This window comes from Acanthopagrus latus, chromosome 9 (genome assembly GCF_904848185.1).
Source record: "Acanthopagrus latus isolate v.2019 chromosome 9, fAcaLat1.1, whole genome shotgun sequence".
NCBI classification, from domain to species: Eukaryota; Metazoa; Chordata; class Actinopteri; order Spariformes; family Sparidae; genus Acanthopagrus; species Acanthopagrus latus.
The window spans coordinates 5,324,128-5,350,777 of NC_051047.1; the positions used below are offsets into that span (position 1 = coordinate 5,324,128).

Below are 26,650 nucleotides of genomic sequence, written 5' to 3' on the forward strand. Positions count from 1 at the left end.
CCTGTGACATATTCACCCCCGTGTCACTGCTTCAAATCTGAAGGCAGGGCTCCAAAACAGCTGCATCTCATTAAATCAACCAAAACACTGGGGGACTGTGACAAAGTCTGAGGCAGCAGTGGTCCCAACAAACAGTCACGTTTTTGTAAAAAACAAAAAAAACAAAAAACAATGTCCACGTGACAACTGAACTCCATATACCTCTTAAAAAACATTAATAACAGCCTCTAAGAGAAATACTGTCTATATAAACCATTACGTTAGTATTTTGGCCAGCCACCGTCTCTCACATAACCAGCAGTTACCCACCTAGCCAGTTGTATTTCCTCCGGACAGAGGTGATGTCCACAACAGAAAAATAACGAAAAATTAATGAAGGTTGACACGACAGTTTACAGTGACAAGGAGTGTTGTCGTCCCTCTTTCCTTCTCATAATAGCGCGCAAAGTAGTCGCCAAACCCGTCAAAAACGAAGTTAACCAGGTTTAACTACACATTTAGCCAGTATGCTAGGTGCGTATTGTTGCAGCGTCATGGTAGCGCCACCAATACAACATCATCCGGTCTCGACTTTCAAAATAAACCTCCAATAGAGGTTGGCGCTACAAATATTGATTTTCAATATTTTAGACAGGCATTCTAAATATCACACTGTGTGTAATAATTGCTGGACTTGAGGCAAATTCTCGATTACACTACGCTTTTATAGGACAGAAGCACATTTTAATTTTCGTAAGCTTCAGATACATGTATATTTTACATGGGGATGGACTTTTGTTAAGAAGAAACAGAATAATAACTTTATTAACCCATTTCCAAATAAATTACTTTTCCCCCACTTTGTTGTAAATGCCTGGGAAATCAGAAAGAGACAATTTTGCAGTAAGTGTGGAGGGGAAGATGATAATCAATTGTATTTATTTATTTATTTTCGTATTATTTAAGGTGTTTGTGTATGATTTATAACCAGCATCATGGGTAGCTGTTTATTTGTGCAAAGGAAACTGTTATACGGTTATCATTAATGTTCTTTATAGGTATCATATCCCACAAATGTAGGACCACAACATAGCAAATGTAATGATAGACTTAAAATCTACCAGAGTTGTAACTATTTTATTTTGTTTGCGCATTTAAGACAACATCCGGCACAATTCTTGTTATTTCGACTAGAATTGACGAACCAGTCTGTCGGTTCCAAATCAGCTGACCAAGTACAGACAAACACTTCCGCTGTAGCTATTTGGGGTACTGAGAGAGAAGTCACTTCATAGTTTTTAACTGCACAACCACTGACTGTAAAACAAACATGTCTGACCAGTAATAAAATAATCGAAATAGTTGGCTGCAACGATTTAATCGAATATTATTTTGGAGTTTGGTTTCTAGTAACCGAGACAACTCAATACCTTAGTATCTTAGCAAGCGTGCTGTGCTTCTTCAGGGTGTGTAGACAAAACCAACAGATGAAAAACGATCGAGCAGAAAAAGGCAGACACAAGCTGTCACTCACAACACACAGCTGTGATTCACCGCTGGTCCTAAATACTTTTTTGTAACAGTGTATTATACTTTTATGGACAAGCTAGTGATACGTGGCGACAACAAGATCGTTTTTCTTTTAGGGTTTGTAGCGATATATGATCCACTGGTTGAGCCTGAAAGAGCTGCGCAGGAAACACAACACAAGCCTAGCTAGCAGCCGCATTTCAGAGGTAAGAGGAGAAACTATCCGACCACAGAACACTTTACTTTGAAGAAAGAAATGTTAACTTGATTTATAACATGTACGGGCATATGTTAACATTGTATCAGATTTCAGGAGCTACATTTGTCCAGGAATTTCACCACGTGGGTTCATGAACTACCGGTGTGCTATGGTTAGGTGTACTCGATTCGTTGTACAGTTGTTGCTAGGCGGACGGGGTTTGTTGCGTGTTGAGTCAATTATCAAGAGTGGACCGCTAAACCCCGACCACGCGGGTGATTTTGTAAAACGAAACAAGCGCTCCGCTAACTGTGCGGACCAGCGTGCTATACCTCGCTAGAACCGTATGAAAAGTAAAGTTGTACGTTAACTGGGCATATTTAAAATCTGGACAAACATACGCTGGTTACAGTAAACCACCGAGACTCATATAGTGACGTTAAAGTGACACCAACGGGGGAGAATACACATCGAAACAATCAGACTCACTCTGGACCATCAGAGACACATTATAAACTGTGTTAAGGTAACGTTATGCATTATGATTACACTAATGATGGCATGTAGCATAAGGAGGTCCGTCATTAATGTAATGTTTAGTGTCTTGTGCTTGAATGCTGTGAAGCGTTATGATGTAAAGCAGAGGATAACACATCAGATCAGAATAGAAACATGACTTGGTTTTGTTTCTATAAGTTAATGATTAAATAGATTTTGGCCAGCAGTATTTGCACACACACATTTATGTATTTCAGGTCCCTATTCTCATATGACAATGACCTTGACAGTCCCAGTTTAGTGTTAAGAAATTTGACTTGCCTGGCCTCAGATTATGAACACATTTTGACAAAACTTTTCAGACTGTCACGTAAGGACACAAATGATGTCTTGTTGACACTATGGGGCGAAGAAACAATGATCAAGTAGGAGAAAGTAACCATGTATAAATTGCTCCAGACACACTGTAGATTCCCATGGGAGTAGTTTACGTATGTTACAATATTTTCTCCTAATAAAACTTTATCTGAATGTGTTCCAGGATACCTTGGAGGTTTTTTTCTTGTCACTGCAGTGTATACCCCCCCCCCCCCCCCACACACACACACACACACACACACCCCTTATATGTGATCAACCAGAGTATCTTATGTGTTTTTGTGAAACAGTAATCACCATCACTTTAGGCTGCCGGTCATGGGGTTGACCAAGCAGTACCTGCGCTATGCCGCCAGCGCAGTGTTTGGAGTCATCGGCAGCCAGAAAGCCAACATTGCGTACGTGACCCTCAGAGGGGGAGAAAAGGGGCGCTACGTTGCTGTGGCTGCATGTGAACAGGTGTTCATCTGGGATGTTCGAAAGGGAGAGAAGGTGAGATTGTGAAGTAGATATAACAGCAGCGGAGCAAAGGTCCGGGAAACATCTTCCAACTCCAGTCGGTTCAAGATTTCAACCAGCCACCCACTCTCTTGTCCAGGTCCTCATCCTGCAGGGACTGAAACATGAGGTGACCTTCCTCTGTCCTTCACCCGATGGCATCCACATCGCTGTGGGATACGAAGATGGTGCTGTGAGAATCTTTAGCTTGCTCAATGGTGAGAGCAACGTCTCTTTCAATGGCCACAAGTCTGCTGTTAGCGTTATACGCTATGACAAGCTCGGAGCTCGGCTTGTCACAGGTTCCAAGGTAAGTCAGGGAGGGTTTTTAATGATTTTTGTTGAGGGGATTTTCACACTGTTTCAAAATTGTACACAGGGTCGGAGTGTTAAGTGTTACAATCAGAGGAAGATAAAGTGGGTTGAGGGAATCCTTTATTCATGTCCTGACTTGATCAAATCAGTCAAATTCCAGTCTGGATTCAGGGCTGCTGGTTTGGTGCCTATTTGTCACAGCATGTGTTACATATGTTATTGCATTTTCCTCCTCCCTTTAGGACACCGATGTGATCGTGTGGGACATCATCAATGAGTGTGGGTTGTACAGACTCAAAGGTCACAAAGACGTCATCACTGAGGCCTTGTTCCTTAAAGACAAGAACCTCCTGGTCACAAGGTAACACAGCTTTTACCTGCTGCCTTCACTGGTTCACCAATTTATTGATAATATGTAGATTCTAAAAACAGCAGATTATTACAATAATGTCATTTACTATGTACTTTATTGAGGATCATTGAGAACTAGAGGTTGAAAGATCTTTGGCTGTCTTTGGCTTCGATTATGGCATGCATTTGCTGTGGCATCGTTTGATCAGCTTACGCAATGTCACAACATTTATTTCCGTCCAAAGTTGCATCCATTTTTCGCCAAGCTTGTGTACTGACGATGGGAGATTCAGGCCGCTGTCTGACATCTTCTCCAGCACATCCCAAAAATTGTCAGTGGGGTTTAGGTCTGGACACTGTGGTCGACCAGTCCATGTGTGAAAATGATGTCTCACGCTCAGTGAATCACACTTTCACAATTCGAGCCCAATTAATGGTGGCATTGTCATCTTGGATAAGCCCATGCCATCAGGGAGAAAAAGTCCATTGATGGAAAAGCTGGTCATTCAGTATATTCACATAGTCAGAGCTGTCAACATGTTTTGGGCAGATAACGACGCTGAACCCAGACCTGACCAACTGAATCAACCTCAGATTATAACACTACCCCCACAAGCTTGTACAGCAGGCACTAGGCATGATGGGTGCATCACTTCATTTGCCTCTCTTCTTACCCTGATATACCCATCACACAGGTACAGGGCAAGTCTGGACTCATTAGACCACATGACCTTTTTCTCCAGAGTCTAATCTCTACGCTGCCTTGCAAACTGATGCCTTTTTTCCCCATTAGCCTCACTGATAAGTGGTTTTCTTAAGGCTACACAGCTGTTTAGTCCCCATGTGGGAATGCTTTTACTTTCACTATTAAGCATAGCTGTGAGCTCTGCTAGTGATTTTTACTGTTATATTTGATCTCCATTGAAGTTGTAGAAGAGTCAAACTTTGGTCCACTCTATCCTCAGTGGTGACAGAGGTCAAGCATATTTGTTAAAAAACAAACTGTACAAAAATCATTTTTTTATTGTGTATGTACAGTAAATACAACAAGCATGCAGGTTTGAGCTACACTACACGACTTCACACTGTCTTTTATGCAACCAGACAGCCATATGACCTGCATGTGGATTTCATTAGCGCTGCTGTGTTTCAAATGATATGATCCTAAATTGAATTGTTTTTTTAAAGCTGATAACCTTTTTAAAACATTATATTTAATAACATTAATACCATCCTCATAGGCGTTTAACTGATCAGAACAAGATCTGCACTGCTGTGAACACAGTGTGTGTGTGTGTGTGTGTGTGTGTGTGTGTGTGTGTGTGTGTGTGTGTGTGTGTGTGTGTGTGTGTGTGTGTGTGTGTGTGTGTGTGTGTGTGCGCTCTGCCTCTGTCCAGCTCTAAGGACAGTTTTGTGAAGTGGTGGGACCTGGACACACAGCACTGCTTCAAGACCATGGTGGGCCATCGCAGTGAGGTGAGGGGCTTCTGACTCTGCATTCATTCACACAAACAGAGCGACGTCCTGACAGAGGATGAGCAACTCAAAGTACACAGCACATGAGCCAGACAAGCTGAGTGAGAACGTACAGCTGTCACTGGATTGGTTGCCAAACACATGTAAACAAAACTGGTGCTGTTAGAAAACTCAGAGCAGGTTTCACTTGTGATTGCTCTTCCTCTGACTTCTCAGTCCTGCCTTTTGCTGAAGCAGAGCTAATTTAGTCACAGTCTCTTGAGTTTTGCCTGAAAACATAATTTGATTTTATTACTGCTGTTGACTTTAGGCCAGCGAGACAAGATTGATTAATTTAACCTAATAGAGGCTGATGATTAGATCACTGTGGCTCCTCTTTGTGAAACAATATTCTCCATTACGCTCTACTGTTACATCTCTCCATTTGTTGTCAGCAAGACCTTGGACTTCATCTCAAACTGTAAAAAAAAAAAAAAAGTTTATGATGGTCCATATGTGCAGTTTTTACATCACTTTCTTAGCATTGTATATTTCCATGCATATTGACTGGTTTAAGTTAGTCTGGAAGCTATTTGTTGTATGGCAGCTATTTAATGTAGACTGATTGTTGGACTGCTGTTATAGATTTGGAGATGTTTCTTTGGTTTTCATCAGACAGTTATTACAAAAAAAGAGTCCATTGGAGTGTTTGGATTTTTTTCACCTCATCCTACCTGGATGAATCAGAGTTTATTTTCTATGTGTGTGTGTTAGGTGTGGGGCATGGCGCTGCTGAACCAGGAGAACAGGCTGTTAACAGGATCAGCAGACAGTGAACTTCGAGCATGGGACATCAGCTACCTGGAGGAGGTGAGGGAGAACACAGCTGGACACAGTTCTCAGTACATGCCAGCTGCTCTGCTCACTGTAACCGCCTGATACTGGGAAGTTAGCTTGAGCTCTGACTGCCACCATGGCTAAGTCCCAACTTTAAACCTTACCAAAAGAGAATGGAGGAGAGAGAAAGGTTTTAATTGCTAGGAGATGTTTGAGTGAACATAGTATTGTATTGTGCATAAAATGAAATGTCATTATTATTATTATAGAACATTAAAGGTCCAGTGTGTTGGATGTTGGGGGATCTTTTGGCAAAGATGTAATATGATAATTTTGTTCATAAAACTAAGAGCTTTTGTGTTTTTGTTACCTCAGTCTGAAGTTTTACATCAACAGGGGGAGTGGGTCCTCTCCACCATGTTGCACTGTCGTGTTTCTGCAGCAGCCCCAAATAGACAAACCAAACACTGGCTCTAGAGAGAGCCTTTCAGGTTTTTAGCAGGCAGTGTAGTAGAGGGACAAATGAGGGCTGGTCAGCTGGTTTGATTTGCAACCTCACTGCAAGATACCACTAAATCCTACACACTTGACCTTTAAAGGAGCCAGACAAAGAAAAACTGCTGTTCCCTTACAATGTGCAGTAACGGCTCTGTTTGCTTCCTGCTCAGGAGAAAGCTGAGGGTGAGCCCAAAGTGAAGAAGGGCAAATCTCTGCTGGATGATGACGATGATGAAGACAGCGAGGAGGGCGTGGATGAAAGTCTTGAGGAGGTACGACAAGAGTCGTTATTTATATTTATGTTCTTCAGAGAAAAAACAGTATTTTTATGTACGCTGTTTTAGTCCTTATCAAGTAATGGCGGTATGAAGACCACATCTCTGGATCGTAGTACCATGGAAACACAGTACCATTAGTCTCTCAGAGCAGATATTAACAGCATCTGTTTAAATGTGATTTATTAAGTGTGCCACATTTACACTTCTCACTGATGAATTGTGTGGCTGTTGTGCTTCAGAGAGTATTTTTCAGCTCCAGCGACAGCAGTGCTCCATCTTAAGCTCAAATAAATCTCCTCTTTGTGTACGAGGTGTAAGCTTTGTCCTCGCTTTGTCTTTCTTTCTCTCTCAGCGGATTTTGCGTTGTAAGAAAGCCGGCTCTATCCTGAGAGAGGCCCGAGACAGAGTCGTCTCACTGACAGCAGACGCCAAGGCCAGAGTCATCGCCTGCCATGTGAGTATCTAATAGTGTTCTGGTTCTCTGACAGGTTAAAAAACATCTTGGACACACAGGTGTCATATTGCCACAACATGAATATTATCAACATACTGAGATATTCTGAATATTTTTAGATTATAAGCATGCCTCATGGTGGATATGGAAAATACATCAGAGACACAATAAAGTCTGATGGCACAGGAGTGTGTTGGTCTGATGTTCTACACTGTGTGAAAGCTAAACAGATCCTTTACTCATCAAAGAAAAGAGAAGTGTCCAGCAAAGCAATGTTACAGGACCAAACAACAGTATTGTGGTAACTGGTAGTGTCCTTGGCAACTTGTATAAGGAAAAATAAAACCACATCCATACGTGGAGAAGTGTCTGTCATCCTGTCTGTCCTACCGACTTTTCATCACATTTCTGCCCGAAAAACAGCATCTGTCTCAGGCAGTTGATTTGGGGTGATTATGTGACGCGAGTCAGAGCAAAAACTTTATTTTGTTGTCAGCCCTCCTGACCGAGACTTGAGTGAACTTTCCCTCAGAAAACATCGTCCCTTCCCGAGTGAAAGAGTGAATTATCGTTGCGGCGATAATGCGGAGTCCCTCTGTGAAAAGGGCTCTTGATTCAGTGTTTAGGGCAGTCTTGTTGCTCTTCAGCCTGGTGATATAGTGATTTTCCTCATTTACCATGGTTTCCCTTTAATTGTATTATATTCTATTTGCACAAGCATGAAACCACTCCCTGACAGCCTGTCAATTAGAGACGTGTTAATACTATCCACTGCGGCATGAAAGTTGTTGTCTCCTTGTTGATTTTGTTCGTCTTTCCTTAATGTTTGTTGGATTAGGAACGCTGTTTATCGACAAGTTATTTCCTGTCACGCAAGGAGAGGCAGGATGAATGTGCTCGGCCGCCTTCAGCTGGCTGTCAGATGTAGTTTTTGTTGTGTTCTGTTTAAATGGATCAGTGTGTTGTAGCTGTTGGTTATTGTCTCTGTTACAGGAAGTTTGTCTGGACCCTAAAACTGGAAATGCAGACAGATTTTTACATTGTTTTATGTAGTTTTATATGGACTCACTGCACTCTGTGTTTATCAGAATATGTGACTATTGACTTCTTCTTCTCCTTCTCCTCCTTCTCTTTCTCCTTCCCTCTGTTTCTTATTTTTCTTCTGCTGCTGCTGCTGCTGCTGGTGTTCCTTCTCCTTCTTCTTCTTCTTTCTCTTCTGATTATACTCTGGCACATTAACATGTGCTTTGCCACGGTGTTACAGTCACACTCATTCTTCCTATGACTGTATGCACTTGAACCAAGACATCCAAAAGATGATGGTTAGGGATGAATAAATGTACCGATACACCTCTAGACATGATATTTATAGGCAGTTGTTATCTCTGTCCGTATGTCTCCCCTCTCCATCAGGGCAATGATTCTGTCCTGGAGCTCTTCACTGTGCTGTCAGAGGAGGAAGTGCAGAAGAAAATGACAAAGAAGCTGAAGAAAGCCAAAAAGAAGGCAGCCAAGTAAGTTCAGGAAACGCCATTATTTCTGTTTGTTACCACTGCTCCAATTAATATTACTCCTGATTACAGCGTGCGGTTGTGAAAAACCTTCTGCAGCCTTTCATATAACTATGTCTTCTACCTACTGCCATGTCTTCATCTGCTAAGTTTAGCAGGTTTTTTTTTTTGTTTTTTTTTTTACTACATTACTTCACACCTGCTGCTACAACTGCCACTCCTTATACTGCTATTTTACTCACTTCCCCTATCTTTGCAAGCACTTCTACAGTGTGCAGTAGTTCCTCAGTTGTGGGGTTTTGATCGCAATGCTTGTTGAACGTCTGCCCCCTGCTGTAGAGCTCAGGAAGATGCAGGCGAGGAGGCAGCAGAGCCGGTGGTGGAGAGGATGCTGAAGGACGAGATCATCAGACTGACAAACATCAAGGCCTCCGCCAAGATCAGGTCAGTGTGGAGCCGAACATGAGAGGAGCTCTGAGGTGACAGAAGGGAGCCGGTTTTAAAGAAAAGAACAAAACAAAACCTGGCACTCCAAAGCACAGTCATTTATTTAGACCAAACTAACAGACACCAGTCGAATCTTTATTCCCTAACCTCATACACACCTCTCCTCCGTCTTCTCTCAGATGGGCCGAGTGCCTGTCCTGTGCAGGTGGTGAGCTGAAGGTGGCGCTGCTGCTGCAGAACAACACCATTGAGACCTACAGCCTGAAGACTTCAGACAAGACCCCTGTGGCCAATAAGACCGCTCGCCTCACGCTCGGAGGCCACCGCACCGATGTGCGCACGCTGGCCTTCAGCTCGGACAACCTGGCCATCCTCTCCGCCTCCGGGGACACCGTCAAAGTTTGGAACAGGTGAAACTGTCTCAGTCCCAGCTTGTCTTAGAGATGTTTTTGAAGTGTTACTGAGTGGCGGTCTAACAAGATGCCCCCACCCCCACTCCAAACTTACAGGTCGACTCTGCAAGTGGTTCGCACGATGGCCTGTGAATATGCCCTCTGCTCCCTCTTTGTGCCTGGAGACAGACAGATCATTCTGGGAACGAAGGTAATGGACACTTCATCTGTGTAATTTCCATCTTGATAGAAATATGCTGCTGTGTGGCAGCCAGTTTGCTGTTTCAGCTTAAAGTTTCAGTGAGGAACTTCTGACAGAAGGACAGGGTTGCTGCCGATGCTACAGACATTCAGACCTTCGAGGAAAAATCTTTTGTTGTTAACGTTTTGCATTCGTTCTATCTGTCAGAGTGGGAAGCTGCAGATCTTCGAGCTGGCCTCAGGAAGCCTGCTGGAGACTGTGGACGCCCACGATGGAGCCCTGTGGTCTCTGTGTCTCGCCCCAGACCAGGTAAACATGACCATCTGCATGTCTGTCTGCAGTCACACCCGTGTTTTCTTACTGTTTCTTACCTTGTCATCATCAGATTTCAACAACTGGCTTCTCGTGCTTTTTCATTTCCTGTCTGTGTGTCTTTCCTGTAGAGGGGGATTGTGACAGGAAGTGCAGATAAGACGGTGAAGTTCTGGGACTTTGAGCTGATAAAGGACCAAGGGACTGGCCAGAAGTAAGTCACCACCTTGTTCACTGTTCAAGTATCAGCATGGTGCATTTAAGATGAACTCATACTTCCTTGCATCTAGTTTAAGTACTCGACTGTAACAGAAACCTTTCTTTATATTCTGCGACAAAACCTTTGTTCAAGGTTGCTTTTGTATTAGACTGCACAATTAATCCAAATATAATCAAGATCACAATATTTCCATGTGCAATATTCAACTTGCAAAAGCTACATTTTTATGATGAAGGTAAAGAGCATATATAAAACAGCATTATAAGCATTATAGTTATACAACAGGAAGTACAGTAGTGCTGCAGAGACGCCCTGGCCAACAAATGTAGTTCCCCATGTATAAGAAAAAGTTTGTTCGGCACAGACCCCAATAAATATGACATCACTTGGATTTCAATAGTTTTTTCAGTGAAGATGAAAATTGTGACAGGAAAATGATCTTTTACTCTGATTGTGAATCATATTGCAATTGTAGCATCTGTTAGTATTGTCACAACATGATTTTTTTTTTCTTTTGAAGGTGGACTAAAGTCTTGTCAAACTACCTATAATTGTAATTATAGATGATTTTGACTGTATTTGCTCAACTTTTTTCCTTATACAGGTAACATTTTCAACAGTTGTACATATAATCTGTTCTAATATAAAGTGGACTTTATTTTTATTGATGTAAAAATTGACTGTTTCTGTGTGTGTGTGTGTGTGTGTGTGTGTGTGTGTGTGTGTGTGTGTGTGTGTGTGTGATACAGGAGGCTGACGGTGAAACACACACGCACTCTGCAGCTGGAGGAAGACGTTCTGTGTGTGAAGTTCTCCCCTGACCACCGACTGCTGGCTGTGTCTCTGTTGGACTGCACCGTCAAGATCTTCTACACAGACACACTCAAGGTACATAAATGCATGTTGTACATAACATTACTCAAAGAGTAGAACTTCCCTTCAATCAATACAATGGCTCGTGTAAACCTGCTTCATTTCTGGAGTGATCATATCTCATCATATCTCCTGTCCTTCTTTCTCTGCCCCAGTTCTTCTTGTCTCTGTATGGACACAAGCTGCCTGTACTCTGTCTGGACATCTCACATGTGAGTACTCTCAAGCTGCAACATCAGCTGGGGCCTCAGTAATAAGGTGTTGATGTGGGGTTTTTTTTGCAAGATGTTGAATTAGCAACTCAGAAAATGTCTCCCTTTAGATCCTTATTGTAAACAGAATGTATCGTAGGGTTATATTAGCAGCTGGGTCAGGTTCAGTTCATGACGGTCACATCCCAGCTGGACTGAAGGTGTTTCGATTGTTAATCTTGGTGTTGAATGAGATGATTTTTGATATTGCTGATGTCTCCACTTCGTGGTCGTGGCTGTCAGTGCAGTGTGTTTAACCGACCTCAGGCTCAGGTGGTGTCTATTTCCTTCATGATTTATCTATTTACATTATCTATTATCAAACAATGTGTTTCTGCTATGCACTACTTAGACAAGACTTGGGGGAAATGCACACCCTTCTTATTTAATTCTTGTGGAGGACCTGATGACAGCACACATGAACTCAGCTCTGTCTGTGTCAGCTGCACAGAGACAGAGGCACTTTTTTTTAACTTCTCCTGCAGTGTTAACTCTGCTGCTCATAGCGGCCATCTTTCTCACCTAAGCTACCTGTTCCACCAAAGGAACCTAAAAAAGAAGGAGGGGTCATTCTGTCACTGAATCTTTGTTTGGGGACAGACTGTGGTGGCAGCTGTGTTGAAGTCAACTACATCGTATGACTTCTAATAAAGAAGAGCCTCCAGAAAATGAAAGAGCACACTAAAGAGAGTTGGTTAACCACTACGATTGACAGGGCTGATGATATTGTGATCAAATTGGGCAGGTCTGACTGACTTCATCTGATAAGACTGCAGTTACACCGTGAACAGCACAAGTCTGACAAGAGGAACACTGTGTCGAAACACGTGTTAACCTCCTCTCTGAAATGTGTTCTTTCATTTTTATGGAGGCATTTTTCCATCAGAAGTCATACGATGTAGATATGTTGGTTTGAGTGTGTTTCCCATGCATCTCCTTTTGACTTTAACACAGCTGACACCACAGTCCGACCCCGAAGCAAGACTCAGTGAGATGTTGACCCTCTGGTGGTGCATGCTGTGCACTACAACTCTGCAGATCTGTATCAGTTTAACTGAAAAAAAAAGCATCTGAATATTTGACTGTATTGAAAATCACACCTTTGACATCTCTAAATACCCAGATACACCACAATACCTTGATACCAGCCAAGCCTAACTGACTTTGTCTTTAGTGAGGTGATGTTGACCCATCATGGCTCATAGTCTCTGATCTTGTGTTCGTGTTAACCAGGATAGCACGCTCATCGCCACTGGCTCCGCTGACAGGAACGTGAAGATCTGGGGTTTGGACTTCGGCGACTGTCACCGCTCCATGTTCGCTCATGACGACAGGTAACGCCCAGCGACGAGGACCCAAACCAAACAGTCCGTGTGTGCGCTGGAACAAAAACGCTGTATATTAAATACGTGGTGGTGAAATCACTTCTAGGCTCTCGAGTTTCCAGCTCTGACTTCATGTGTTGTGTTCAGGGACTCTGACCCATGTCTTGTTAACTCACACTGCATGGTGACTTCACACCAGCTGCTCTTTCATCTCCCCGCTCATCTGTTCTCTCGTGGATCATCTCACTTTGTCCTTGGTGCTTTTTTTCTTGTTCTGCATTTCTTATTTTCTGCCTCCCTGCATTCATTTAGTTTTCTTTCAGCCTCATTCTTTGTTACTTCTGAGCTTTTTCTATTTCTTTTGTCATTCTTCCCTACTTTCATGCTTTCGATTTATTCTGTATATTATCTTTTTTTTTGGCTGACTCTCTCTTTCTTCCCTCTCTCTGTTTGCTCTCCACAGCGTCATGTTCCTCCAGTTCGTCCCGAAGACTCATCTCTTCTACACAGCAGGGAAGGACAAGAAGATTAAACAGTGGGACGCTGACAAGTTTGAGCACATCCAGACGCTGGAGGTGACATGTTTCTCCGTACTCTCGATATTTGAGGTCGAGTGGATTAGCCCGAGGACCACACCTCATTTGTCAGCTGTGAACCAGATTTGAGCCCAGATATGGTGCAATTGCTGATTTGCGGGTGATCACTTGTGTGCAGTTGTTAGCAGTTGAATGATGATTTGCATTTGACAGACGGTTCATAGGAAGGATGTAACGCCATTTACACAACAGAAATGTGTTATTTTTCATCACTAAGACGACTAAACCCTTCCAGGCTGACATTTGGCCCTTCTCTCCGCCTCACAGGGCCATCATCGGGAGGTCTGGTGTCTGACCATCAGCCCCAACGGTGACCACATTGTGTCGTCATCTCACGACAAATCCCTGCGCCTGTGGGAGAGGACCAGGGAGCCCATCATCCTGGAGGAGGAACGGGAGATGGTGAGGTTGGCGGACGGGGCAGACACGGGCGATTTCACAACACACACAGTTGCTCTGTATTTATTAAATGAGCCTGTTTTTATCTTGACAGGAGAGAGAAGCAGAGTTTGAGGAGAGCCTGGCCAAAGGAGACGCTCCTGTGGTGAGTGTTTACTTTTCAACTTCCTGTCTTCATCAGCATCTTTCTGATTTCACCAGACACTAACTGTGGTGATGATGATGATGATGATGATTTGTTCATCATCATCGTCATCATCATGATTTGTTCAGAGAAACAACCCCATGTGGGGGTCATGTGTTATAATTTGTTCAGCCCTAAAAGATAAACGACAGTTCACTTGTTTATTCTAGTTAACTGACACTGAACTAAAAACTACAGCTAGGAGTGAAAACATTTTAGATTGCTAAAATTAATGTACAAAAACAACTGAAAACAATATTGTGTGGGGGCACTGATGTCCAGAGGCCTTGTCCTCACTGCAGCAGCCCCAGGTTTAAGTCCTGTCCTGGGGGCCTTTTGCTGCGTATCACCCCCCTCTCCTTCTCATCCTGTTTCCTGTCATCTCTGAAGCTGTCCTGTCAAGAAAAACACCAAAACAATATTGTGTACTTTCAAAACAATATGTTTAAACAATATGTTTATTGAGACTGGGATGTCTACGTGACTGTGAGGCAGTAGAGTGTAGTAATGAGTCCAAAACCCCAGAAAACAGATACCCAACCCTGACACGTTTTGCAGTTCTGGTTCCCTCGTCTTTGTGTAAAAGCCTGAAATAAGGTGTGTCATTACCACAGGCTGACGATATCTACATGTTCTGTTCTACAACATAAAATACATCATTAAATGTCCCACAGTTTAATTATAAAGCTCTAAACGTGTGTGTCTAATTGAGACTGGAGAAAACATTATACGTCACCACAGCGAACACAGAGACTCATTTGCTTATGCAGTCACAGTTTGAGTGGAATCACCTGTCCAGTTAACTTAATTGAAGGAATTTACAAATGATATTACCACTAAATCTCCAGTTGGACTTCCTGTTAAAACCATGTGTACGATGGATGTAAGTGATGCATTAACTCTTGTCTCCACAGGTACCCGGAGAGACGGAAGGAGAGGCAGCACCAGCCGGCAAGAAGACCGTAGAGACAGTCAAAGCTGTGAGCTGACTTCACCTCTTGTAGCTTGAATATCTCTCCCATCCTTGTTAGATCTTATTTATCTTAGTTGATGTAACTGAGATTAAAATACATCTGAATGAGTGAGCTTGTGTTCTTATTATAAGTCTTTGTTGATGTTCATGTGATTTCTTTGCAGGCTGAACGAATCATGGAGGCCCTGGAACTTTACAAAGAGGAAACCAGGAAGATGGAGGAGCATAAATATGCTTGTGCCAACGCAGGCAAAGAGGTAGAGGCCTGATCCAGTCGTGACACATGTAGACATCTCTGGACTTTTCAAACATCCTCTTTTTTTAACAAAGCTGAGCAAATGTAGAGAGGGGTTGCCTGGTCCAGCAGCCACAAAGATCGCAGACAGATATAACATAACCTTAGGATTCATTTCTGTTGTTTATTGGTGTGAGACATTAAACACACTCTCAGGTTCTTTATGTTATGATGTCAGGATTCTGATTTATCTCATAAATGTGACAAACAGCTGATGTTTTTGATGTTTTTTTTTTCTTTTGCAGCTGCATCCACCAAAACCCAATCCTATCCTCGTGGCTTATGGAAACGTCTCGGTGAGTAGAACAATGAGAAACACTGACGCCTCTCTGACGTCGCCCCCAGTCACTGAGCATTAATATCACCAGTAAACCTACATATTGCTATCAGCTGTAGGTAACTGAGTCTGTCTCTGTCCTCCTCTCAGCCGTCCCGCCACGTTTTAGATGTCATCAAGAAGGTCAGATCGAGGTGAGATGCGAGCTCTGGGTTGACAACGCCAAACCCACGTGATATCTTACTCTGATCTTACCCATAAATATAATCGCCATCTGCAGTGCTCTGTGCATATAAACAGTCTGTGGCTTTCCCCTCTGCTTTGTGCTGTGATCACCAGTGAGCTGGAGGTTTCTCTGCTGGTCTTACCGTTCCCTTACGTCCCTGAACTGTTGAGGCTGTTCAGCAGCTACATCAAGGACGGCCTGGAGGTGGAGCTGGTCTGCCGCTGCCTCTTCTTCCTTCTCAAGTAGGTGCTCTCTCTGCGTGTGTGTGTGTGTGTGTGTGGAAGGGAAAACAAAACAACAAAGAGCAGAAACTGGATGAGCTGTTTGTTAATACATTTATTTAAATGCCATGTTGCCTAAAAGCTAATTAGCTGCATTATCACCAACCACATCACAATTATTATTTCAGTTTAACTGAAATTGAATGTATTTCATTGTACAAAAACACAGAACTGAGGATCATAAAATCCTTTCCTAATAATCTATTTCAAAGTCAAATTTCAATTAATGTTTTCCTTCAAAACACAAGTTCATTCATTTATTTTCAACATGGATAGTGGAAAAAAGAACTGTAAAAACTAAATGATTCAATTCTTGTTGTCCAGATGTTGATGCAGCATTCTCCCAGGCATCTGAAGTAGCTGAGGGAAAAAAACAGCATAAAATCACTTCCAAAATGATTTCAGAAGACTTTATTTACATCCTTTTTAAGCTGAAATCTTCACTGGAGCTGCTAAACTTAAAGCACTAGGGCACACCCAATTTTAAATGGGTGCACAAGCTCGACTGCACATCAGGGGTATAAATAACATTTCTTCAGTTCAATCTGGTATATCAGGGCTTAGGTAGACTTGGATTATACCACTAACATCATATCTGGTTCACCATCTACTGTCTGCCTGAATCCATGTGAATGCAGCGTTAAAGGGCCTCTTTTCCTTTAGATAACAACAAGAAGAAGAAAACCTTGCAACTAGCATTCAGGGTAATTAAGATAGTAGCGTCTAGTTAGAACACTATTAGTTTTACTATTCTGAAAGCAGAATATTAGAAGAGGAGTCTTTATTTATGCCACATATCTTACAATGTACATCATGGTGAAACAGGAGCTCGCATCCATGGTGACCGGGAATTAATCTCTTGTTTGTCTGACGCATTTTCAGAGCTGGTAGAGCAAATCTAACTGCAAACGTAGATCTGCACAAGTAAGCTGCAGGTGCTTGGCAGTGTGCAGTACAAGGCTGAGCTGACGCTGTTGTCTCTTTCTTTCAAGGATCCACTTTGGTCAGATCTCCAGTAACCAGATGCTGCTGTCTGTCATAGACGAGCTACGGACCAATACTCTCTCAAAAGTGTGCGAAATCAGAGTAAGTAACATCTGGAGAAGAGGTTTGGTCACGAGGAACGTTTCTTTGTCATCCTGACCAACGTGATCATCTCCCTCGCTCATTTCCTCATCACTTCTGCTCTCTGCGTGTCTCAGGACGTGATGGGCTTTAACAGCGCCGCGCTGCAGTTCCTCCAGCGGGAGATCGAGAGCAAAGAGGACGTGATGTTCTTCGCTGAAGCCACAGGCCAACTGAAGGACAAGAAGAAGAGGAGGAGGAAGAGGGAGCGGGCCATCCTGACCATCGCCTGAATCCTCACGGACACTCTGGACTGTTTGTGTATAAACATCCTCTCCCCATCTCCTCCCAGCTGTCTCCAGAGGCTTCACGCTGTCGGTTTTTCTATGTTATGAATTTCTGGTCGGATGTAACACGGTGTTATTCAGTGACGCGCTTCATTTCCCAAATAAACTGCGTCTGACTTTTTCTCACAGTACTTCAGGTTTTATGGGGGGGCTATTAAAACAAATAAATCCTCCGCTGCAGAGAGAAATGTAGTGTGTATACACAGCAGCTCCCCCTGCTGCTTCAGCTCTCTATAAAATACATTCATATACGGCTGAACTCTGAATACATTTCATGTTTAAATCAGTGCCAGTGCTCCCTCCATGATCACCACACACGGAGGACAGCTATGATTTAAGCTGCGCTCTGTCCTACAGGCCCAAAGGGAGCGATTCAGGTCCGGAGCCAACCGGGCTAAAGATGGTTTGGACATGAAACCTGTCAAGAGTACCTGAGCTCCAGACCACCTGGGTGTCCCACAGAGCAAGTCTCGAGCTAGACGCTGAGAAAAAAAAAAAAACGACCGTGATCCCCGTTGGCCTCGCCACAGCCATCCACCACTGAAGTCAGGGAGATGTAGCTTGACTTTACAGCCCTGTTAACTGTGCCTGAATTTATAGTCCCGAGGCTTGCTAGATGTGGTAAACATATTTCATAGCTGGGGGGAGAAAATCTCAGTTTTCAGCTCCGCGTTTCACCCAAAAAGTGAACAGTGGACGTTTTGGAGTGCCCGGCCCACTTATCGTGTGACCTTTTACAAAAGTTTCACACCCACATCAGACACTTCATTTTCCACAAGTGTGTTTATTTCCTGACCGTGGGGCGCTGTGGAATAATGAAATGAACCCTTTAAAACACCTCGCACTCACTATTCGTGTTTTAATCTCGCGGCAGACAAAAAACAAATTAACTCTGTATTTACAGGGTTGTTAAAAAAAAAAAGGGGGCCAGCCGCTCTTTATGGGGCTGGATTTGGTCTCTAGGCCGTAAATGTCACACCTACCAAAATTAAAAATTCTTCAGGAAAATCCCAGACCGCACTCTCACACTCGCACAGCACTTACAGCGTATTAGCACCCATAACGGCAGTTTAGATTAATAATCACATACTGTGTTTAAAAGAGGGAAAATGCAACGCAGAAGTGAAGGTGTTTCACCTTAATTTGTGCCAAGCGTGTAAATAATCCTGTGGCATTTTATTGAGGTGGCGTCGCTGTACAAGACACAGTTCAGCATTTTCAAATGGCTCAAAATCTGAACATGAGGTCCCACAGCAATATCTGCTGGGTGTTGTGCTCGGTAACAGAACACGAGCAGCGTAAATGAAATGTTGACAACATTTCTGGCTTTTCTGCAATCAGTCCTGAATGTATTGTTCATCTGCGCTGTGTTTTCTTACAGTCTCAAGACACACATACTGCAGAATTTTTGATCACTTTCAGTTTGTGCTCTCAACCATTGGCCATAAAATGAGTCTGACCTCAAATAACTTCAAGGATAACTAACAATTTTACACATTAAAGTATGTTTACAGGTCTTTTGGAGGATGTTGCCAAGTTGCATTGTGGGTAATGTGTGGAATACAAAAGGAGATATCTCTGGTTCTGCTGTATCAATTCTGATTTTCATTAGTTTTTTTTTAAATTGTCCACAATAACTCCAACAGTGTTACAGGAGTGACATGTTAGACCAGTGGACTGCTTTTCTAAACCTGGTGTCTACATTACCCACAATGCAACTAATCCACTGAATGATATCCCTGAGGGTAATTTATCAGATTACATTCAGCATCCTCTGGAGCCACAAAAAGCTTTATACTACTTTCTTCCACATGCACAGTGGCACTCCCCGAGACCTGTACACACTTTAATGTGGAAAGGTGGAGTTGCCCTTTAAAGGTTCCTATTCAGCAGCTTGATGTTGGATTTTAGCTTCTAGTGATTTTTTTAAAAATAAACTTTAGCTTTTTTTCAGTTGTTAACACATGTAGACCAGGAACACATGATCATCTAATGACCCAGTGTGCTTACAGTACGGTTTCAGTTTTAGGCACCAATCACATGGAACACATCATGAACATTTTATTCAGTTTATGTGTAGGCTTGCACTTGTAGGTAATTAGAAAAATCTTTTTGACTTAATGACTGAAAGTCTTTAGAAGATGTTTCATTATCTTTAAAAATTCTACATTTTCAGCATATTTAATGTGTTGTTCAGGCACGACACAGTCCAGTCACACACATTCACAATATACTGTCAAAAGGCATCAGGTGTTTCATTGTTTTTGTCGTTAATGGCAGTGTAGTTTAAAGTACCCAAGAGTCATACTTGACTTAAAGTACAGATATTGTGTGAAAATACCAACAGTATCTGATTTAGGCTGATAAATGTACTTAATTATTAAAAGTAAATTATACATATATTTAGCTGTATTCATACACTGTGTAACAACAGCGACTATCAGATTTGTATAAGTAAGTATAAGTATTTGACCTATTTTCAGAATCAGTGTTTTATCTAATTAGCTTAAAAATGTACTAAAGTATAGTATTTGAGCAAATATACTTGGTTGCATTCTGGTGCTGTTTCAGAGTGACATTACTAAGAGTCTGAATAACCATCAGGACATTGAACAGTCTGCTGTGGAGTCACTGGATGGCAGTCTTGCCTTTTCTTAAACTGGTTCCAGTCTGTGCCCTCCGGTGTCTGGACTCCATGTTCGATGCTAACACACCACCTGCTGCAGCGCTCAGCCACATGATGGTAGAGAGTCCAACGCTGGCTGCTGGACACAAGTCAGAGATACTCTGGCAGGATAGTCCTTTCTGCTCTGATACCCACCGATGGCATCACAGGCACTTCTAGTGCTGCTGGGCTCTGGGCCATGTGTGAGCGCTCCTACAACACAGTCTGTCTTTCACAATGATTTTCTGTCACTGACGCTAAAGTTTGGAGTTTTAAAGGTGGTGCTCTTTAGTTATTGTTTAATCGGGGCTTACTGCTCATGATAAAGTTAATACAAAAAGTAACAGTTATTAAATAGTTTACTCCAGTTTAGAATGTAGGAGTTACCAGGCAGTGAGTGTTAGTTCCTAGAATGTGCTGTGCCTCTACCACACAGTATGATGTTTATGTCACAGCCGGCGTTTACATTACATCTTGATGGACAGGCGATAGTGTTGCTTTATGTGGTCTCCACTACTACAGTCTGTCATCATATGGTCTGCATGACATTATATACGATGGACTCACGGCTGCTGACTTGATTTGGTGGTGTCTATAGCCAGTGAATGCGATACGAGCTATAAATGTGTATGACCCATACTTGAGATAGATGTTGCTGGCAGTGACAGGCCTCCTGTTACAGCAGCGCTCTGCACAGCAACTCTAACACAGGCTGACTGAAGCTGAGTGTGTTGGTATGTGTCCATGCTATATCAATAAATATCATTTTACCCATAGTCGATGTGGAACATTTCCAATAAAAAAAAGCATCTTATTGTGTGGGTTTTAAAATTATAACCACATTAATGGCATGGCTGAGTAATTATAAATTCAGCTCTGCCAAATTATTAGACATTTAGTAACAGCTATAGGAATGTATGTGGGAGGATATATGGGAGTATATATATATATATATATATATATATATATATATATATATATATATATATATATATATATATATATATATATATATATATATATATATAATCCCAAACTCTTGCACTCATCTTTTCTCGACTCGGCGGCTGTAGCTCCCTCCTTCCTGGTATACACCATCTCCCGCCTACCTCCGACTCATCCAGAATGCAGCGGCTTGGCTTCTTGCTGGTTCCAACTGATGACATCACATCACTGCTGTCCTGGCATCTTTTCATCGGCTCCCCTGTCCGAATCAGAATTGATTTTAAGATTTCGCTGATCATTTTTAAAGCTCGTCTGGTGAAATGTTGACCCCATATGAGCCTGCTCACAGCCCGAGGTCCTCAGGAGGCCTTCTGGTCGTTCCAAACGTCAAGGCTCAAATCTCACTGTGATGTGCCTTCAGCATCAGGCCCCTCGACTTTAGAACAAGCTACCCGAGGAGATATAGCTTGGAGAATCAGTGACTTCCACTCTGTCCCTGCACATCTGATCTGTTTCTAATTCCTCTTCTGACGTGATCTCGTCTTTTTATCTTTCTCTGCTTTTGTTTACTTTTTAAAATCACTTTTATTCCCTTTACTTGTCTTTTTTCATACTGACATTTTGTCTTAGTCTTGGCTTCTTTCTGTTTGGTTTATTCTGTGATATGGACTTACTGAGTAACATGCTTTTGCTTTGTCTGTCAAAGCACTTTGTAAACTCTGTGTTTAAAGGTGCTCTATAAATAGACTTTCATTATACTTATTATTATTATTATTATTATTATTATTATTATTATTATTATTATTATTAATAATAATAATAATAATAATAATAATGATAATGATAATGATAATAATAATAATAATAATAATAATAATAATAATAACAATCATCAATAATACTGATTTAGGGTTTACTGTGTTAGAATATAACACAAATTAAAAATGAAGAATATTACAGTTATATAATGGTACTACTACTACTACTACAGTGGAAATACACAGTAGCACAGCACGTAGGAACACTTATTGATTGTGAATAATCAAGTTTTAATCCACAGATGAAAATAGTCCTCAACTGAAGCACCATTTTCTTCACCTTGAGTAATGTTGTGATTTTTTTTTTTATTTATTTTTTTTAATAAAAACAAAAATACTATTGTGCTTGAAATGCTAAAGTTTAAACACATTTTTGAAATTGTGGCTGGTCTTCTTCAGATGAATGTAAATGTTGACATTCAGGCTAAATAGAAGTAAGCATTACAAATTCATCCATAACATTTCGTAGCTTTAAGAACAGTAACAGTTAGGTCAAAGTATGATGTCTCAAAAAAGTTTCAAAAGTCATTTTTTTTTTTATTTCAAGTATATATTTGACCTTCTTTGGTAAATTGCGAAAGCGATGACCTCTGACCTTCTGAACTCATGAAATCCTGTGAGAGCCTAAAGTTATAATAATAATAACTATAAATAATAGCTTTACATTTCTGGGAATTATCTCCCCTATGCAAATTTAATAATTTTTCACCATATTTTCACTTTATCTTAAGTGATAAATCTCCCCATGTGACAGCCGCAAATTCATGCCACCTAACCCTAAAAATAGATTGAAACAAACCAGCTAACCTGCCCATCAAACCAGCTTCTAATGTCCAGGAACGTTTCCCAGCAGCACATTCTGCCTGCGATGACCTCAGCACGGTCAAAAGGCGTCCAGTCAGACAGCAGAACAGCTCCGACCGATAGGCAGGCCGTCCATCATCCTGCCAGGCCACCACTCATGCCTCCGACGGGCCTCGTGTTAAATCTGTGTCCAGCACTCATGAATGAGCCCGTACCTGTGCTGAGATATGAGGTGGTGGCTCATTCTGTAATGTGGCTGCTAGCTGCTGTAGCAGCGGTGGGAGCGGGGGGTGCAGCCGCCGGGCGTCCAGGCAGGCCGGTGAGTGATGAGGTGATGGTACATGTGGAGGAGGCCAGGACTGACTGGCCACTAACTGAACTGCATAACTGCACACATACGGCCATGAATGTTTCCTTTCTCTGCGTTCTCTGGGCTGTTTTCCAGCCCTCAGCTGTCCTCGGACTTTTCACACTTCATTCCTCGATGCTTGTTTGTCCTCTCTTGCAGCTGATTTCTTCATACACAGGTAGTCTGAATGCAGATGCAGGAGATTTGTACTGAAATGGTCAGCTGAGGACTTAAATGTGGGTAACTGTTTATTTTGCGCTGGAGAAAAATAACTAAAAAGCGCATATAGGTGAGACATTTGAAGGTCTTTGCTGCTTAGTGAAAACATCCCCTCAATTAAATCCCAGAAGTGCAATCAATCTGGAAAGAAACCGATCAAATCAATCAATAAAAAATAATTCAGTCTTTTTCCTGTATAACCTATATCCTTCCCATGTCAGGTTTTAAAGGTGCTGTCGGCTGAAAAAGTGTTTGCAGCACGTGTTGAGGGGGGTCAGCAGCTCACCTCCTCTCATCTCAGCGGAAGAGCGAAACATGTTTTAATAACCAGAGTCTGCAGAGATCAGGGGAGAGGAAACCAGTTTTTTCCTCCCGCGCTGCGCCGAGGTCAGCCCTCTGTGGGCTGTTACGAAGCCACACACACATACGTGTGCACATGTGCACAACACACGTAGGCTCGTAATACCACGGCACACACAGAGGCATGAAGTTAACCGAGCAAATGGACCAAAATATTCACTTTGACATGAGACGGCCAAAAAGGGTACAAAAACTAGACATATTAGTCTCTACAAGCCCAAAAGCACACACACACACACACACACACACACACACACACACACACACACACACACACACACACACACACACACACACACACACACACACATTCAGAGCCACCAATACCCCTTTTAAGAGCTCTCCCAAGAAATCCACATAGCTGATGTAATTAGTGATTTTAGAGCTCTGCACTTCATATTACAAGTCATAAACAGACATTCAATACTGGGCTTTGAGAGACCTGTTTATTCTAGAGTTTTATAGTCCACGCAGGACCCTTCTGTGTTTATTCTCCGAGAACAATAATGCCACTATGCTCCCCGGCTGGCATGCTATTCATTTGTCCAATTAAACAGAAAATAAATACAAGGTCGAGCCGACTCGTTCTGCCCCAGCTTTGCTCCAAAAACACTTTAACAACGGCACTCTGCTGGGGGATTTACAGGGTGGTGCTGGCTGAACGATGAAATGACATGGAACCAAATGTGTGCCGGAGCTGTAATCTGTGTTATTATGTTATTAGTACGCCGTGGTATAAATGAGGATTAGCAAAGTTAAACACAGATTGTTAAACTGGAAAATCTTGGAATTGTAGTTTGTATTCAACTTTGAATAGAAAAAAAAAAATTAACAATGGAACTTTAAGGCCAATAAACATTCAACCCATTGAGAGTCTGAAATGTCCGATTCATCAGAGATCATTAAACAGAGAATTTGCAGAGGTAAACTGAAGTCAGCCCTGGGTAACGTGAATTTTGTGGAAACGAGTTTAGGTACTTTTTTTTTTTAAATCAAATATGGCACAATTTGCCCAAAAATAACAGTTTGCCCAACAACAAATTAAAGGGAGAAGAAGCATTTCATGTAGCATGAAAAGTTAGTGCGTGGTCACAGTTAGAGCCCTGATTTATGAGCAGGAGGCTGACCCACAATCCTCCTGACAGACTTGCAATTTCCTGTGTGAGAAAACACTAACTTAATCCATACTGCAAAGAAAGCCATGGACAGAAACTATTTGTTCATGAATAATAGTGAAAACCACGAGCAGAGAGCGCCAGGCGAGACCGTTCCACTGTCACTGCTGGAGAGTTTCAACTCACATTTTCCTCTGAAAACCTCCAACTATTTACTTTTACGGTATTTCCTGTGAAAATCCATAAACACCGACAGCACAATTGGCCTGCAGAGTTTACTTACTTCATGTAATTCCACAAATCTGGAGGCACACATCATAAATATTCTGCACACACATCAAACCAGTCAAAAGTTTCATCCAAGCACTGACATTATCATAAATCTTCCAGTAATCATTTAAAATACTCGGAGTTTTTGAACAATGTGGTCACAAAAAAAAAGAGATGGAAACACGCAAATTTGGATCATTAATATTTTAAATGATCACAGAAATGCATTTTATGAAAACAAGTATGGGCAACAGGGTTGTCCTCACTGGGACTGGAAACTGGAAATTACATTTGAATGTTTTGTGTTACAAAGACATTTGAGTTCAGCTCACAGCTGGTCTAGCTGCAGTTTTTGAGCACCGAATGCAAATCAGAGTCACGTTTAAAGACCTAAAGAGGTCCTGCAAATCTTCTTTACCCTCTTTACCATCTACTTTTATGGAAAATACCAGGCTCCGCTTATGGCACATGAAACTGATATATTTACTTAATGCACCAAACTAGTGACGTTTCGGTAGTAATGCTCTTAAGGGATGCTCAACAACGGCACATATGATAGACAGTCTCACTGTAACAGCTTGATGTGTGTTTATTTTTTTTTTTTTTTTTTTTTTTTTTTTTAATCTGTGCTCCCCCCCGCCTTTAGATTCTTCTTCTCTTCTTTTTCTTCATTGTGTGTACCCTCGTATAACCTACATGTTATAGGATGTCTATAGAAAAAAGAAATCAAGGGTCATTCTCTTGTATCCGGTTTACAGTAAATGCTGTTAATGTATTTGATCTTTATAATAAGTAATAAAAAGAACACACATTAAAACAGTCACGTGACGGGTGCATGTTTCTCTGATGAGGTAAAATGGTGGAAAAATTGCAACAATAAATGCACACACACACACACACACACACACACACACACACACACACACACACACACACACACACACACACACATACACAACAGTGTTGAAGGTTTGAAGTATATGGTGGTGTCTGTGAGTGACAGCTAGCTGCAAGCTGTCTGCTCGGCTTCACCTCAGCTAATTCCACTAACTGAACTTGACTTGTGGGCTTCAGTCTGTTTGTGGTGTTGGTGCCTTTTGGACATTTTACTGCAAATATCAAAATAATACGTCTGTCTTAGTGGTTAATATAGATTAACAGACCTGAGTGGAAGGACAAACGCTGGTGTTTTGGATTATTGAGAGAGCCTGTTAGCGTCAACCAGCAGACAGCTGCTGGACGGATCCTGCAGGCTCTGGAGGAATAAACACCCGCAGTCAAGGACAGTTCAGAGGTTGTTTTATTTTTTTTTAACTTTTGGTATTAAAAACAGATTTACTTCACTCCCACTTCTTAACCTGTCTGCAACAATGAAAAAAAAAAAAGACACCTGAGGACAACAGAAAAAAAATGGTGTGAGTGCTACACTGGTCAGAACCAAAGCTGACCACAGACACAGACACAGGCCTGAACAGCCTACTTTCTGCCTTTTCTGGCTCTTCAGAAAACTCTTCACGGTGGCTCTTACCACTGTTTTTTGCCATTAATGGGCAGAGTGTCCATACTATGCTCAATACGTATCCTAAAACAAGGCATAATAGCAAATTTGATGTATATACAAGAGTACACATCGCAGAGGGAAGACACTCATGGGCTTTT

General features: G+C 41.9%; 2 protein-coding genes across 4 annotated transcripts in view; one reads left to right on the forward strand and one right to left on the reverse strand.

Annotated features, from left to right (window-relative positions):
* gdap2 (ganglioside induced differentiation associated protein 2) overlaps nt 1-1,535 on the reverse strand; it is a 40,781-nt gene extending 39,246 nt beyond the window's left edge. The window contains exon 1 of one of the 2 annotated variants that reach the window (XM_037109301.1): nt 1,410-1,535. The gene's annotated coding sequence lies outside the window, so the exon portion shown is untranslated. Of the gene's footprint in view, nt 1-309; nt 554-1,409 lie in introns of those variants that run through there. The other variant, XM_037109300.1, reaches the window with a different exon arrangement.
* A 43-nt stretch (nt 1,536-1,578) lies between these two features.
* On the forward strand, nt 1,579-17,574 carry wdr3 (WD repeat domain 3). 2 transcript variants are annotated; one of them, XM_037109298.1, is made up of 27 exons: nt 1,579-1,715; nt 2,875-3,076; nt 3,183-3,392; nt 3,640-3,758; nt 5,146-5,224; nt 5,978-6,073; nt 6,709-6,810; nt 7,169-7,270; nt 8,684-8,784; nt 9,121-9,225; nt 9,408-9,638; nt 9,738-9,831; nt 10,030-10,131; nt 10,266-10,348; nt 11,104-11,242; nt 11,383-11,439; nt 12,712-12,812; nt 13,267-13,378; nt 13,667-13,801; nt 13,893-13,943; nt 14,897-14,962; nt 15,120-15,212; nt 15,496-15,546; nt 15,678-15,721; nt 15,867-15,995; nt 17,027-17,120; nt 17,237-17,574. In XM_037109298.1, the coding sequence occupies exons 2-27, from the start codon at nt 2,903-2,905 to the stop codon at nt 17,390-17,392; spliced, it is 2,826 nt and encodes a 941-aa protein (XP_036965193.1). In that variant the 5' UTR covers nt 1,579-1,715; nt 2,875-2,902; the 3' UTR covers nt 17,393-17,574. The 2 variants fall into 2 exon arrangements, with proteins under 2 accessions (XP_036965193.1, XP_036965194.1); XM_037109299.1 differs by lacking the exon at nt 1,579-1,715 and adding an exon at nt 1,820-2,234.
* Nucleotides 17,575-26,650: the final 9,076 nt, after the last annotated feature.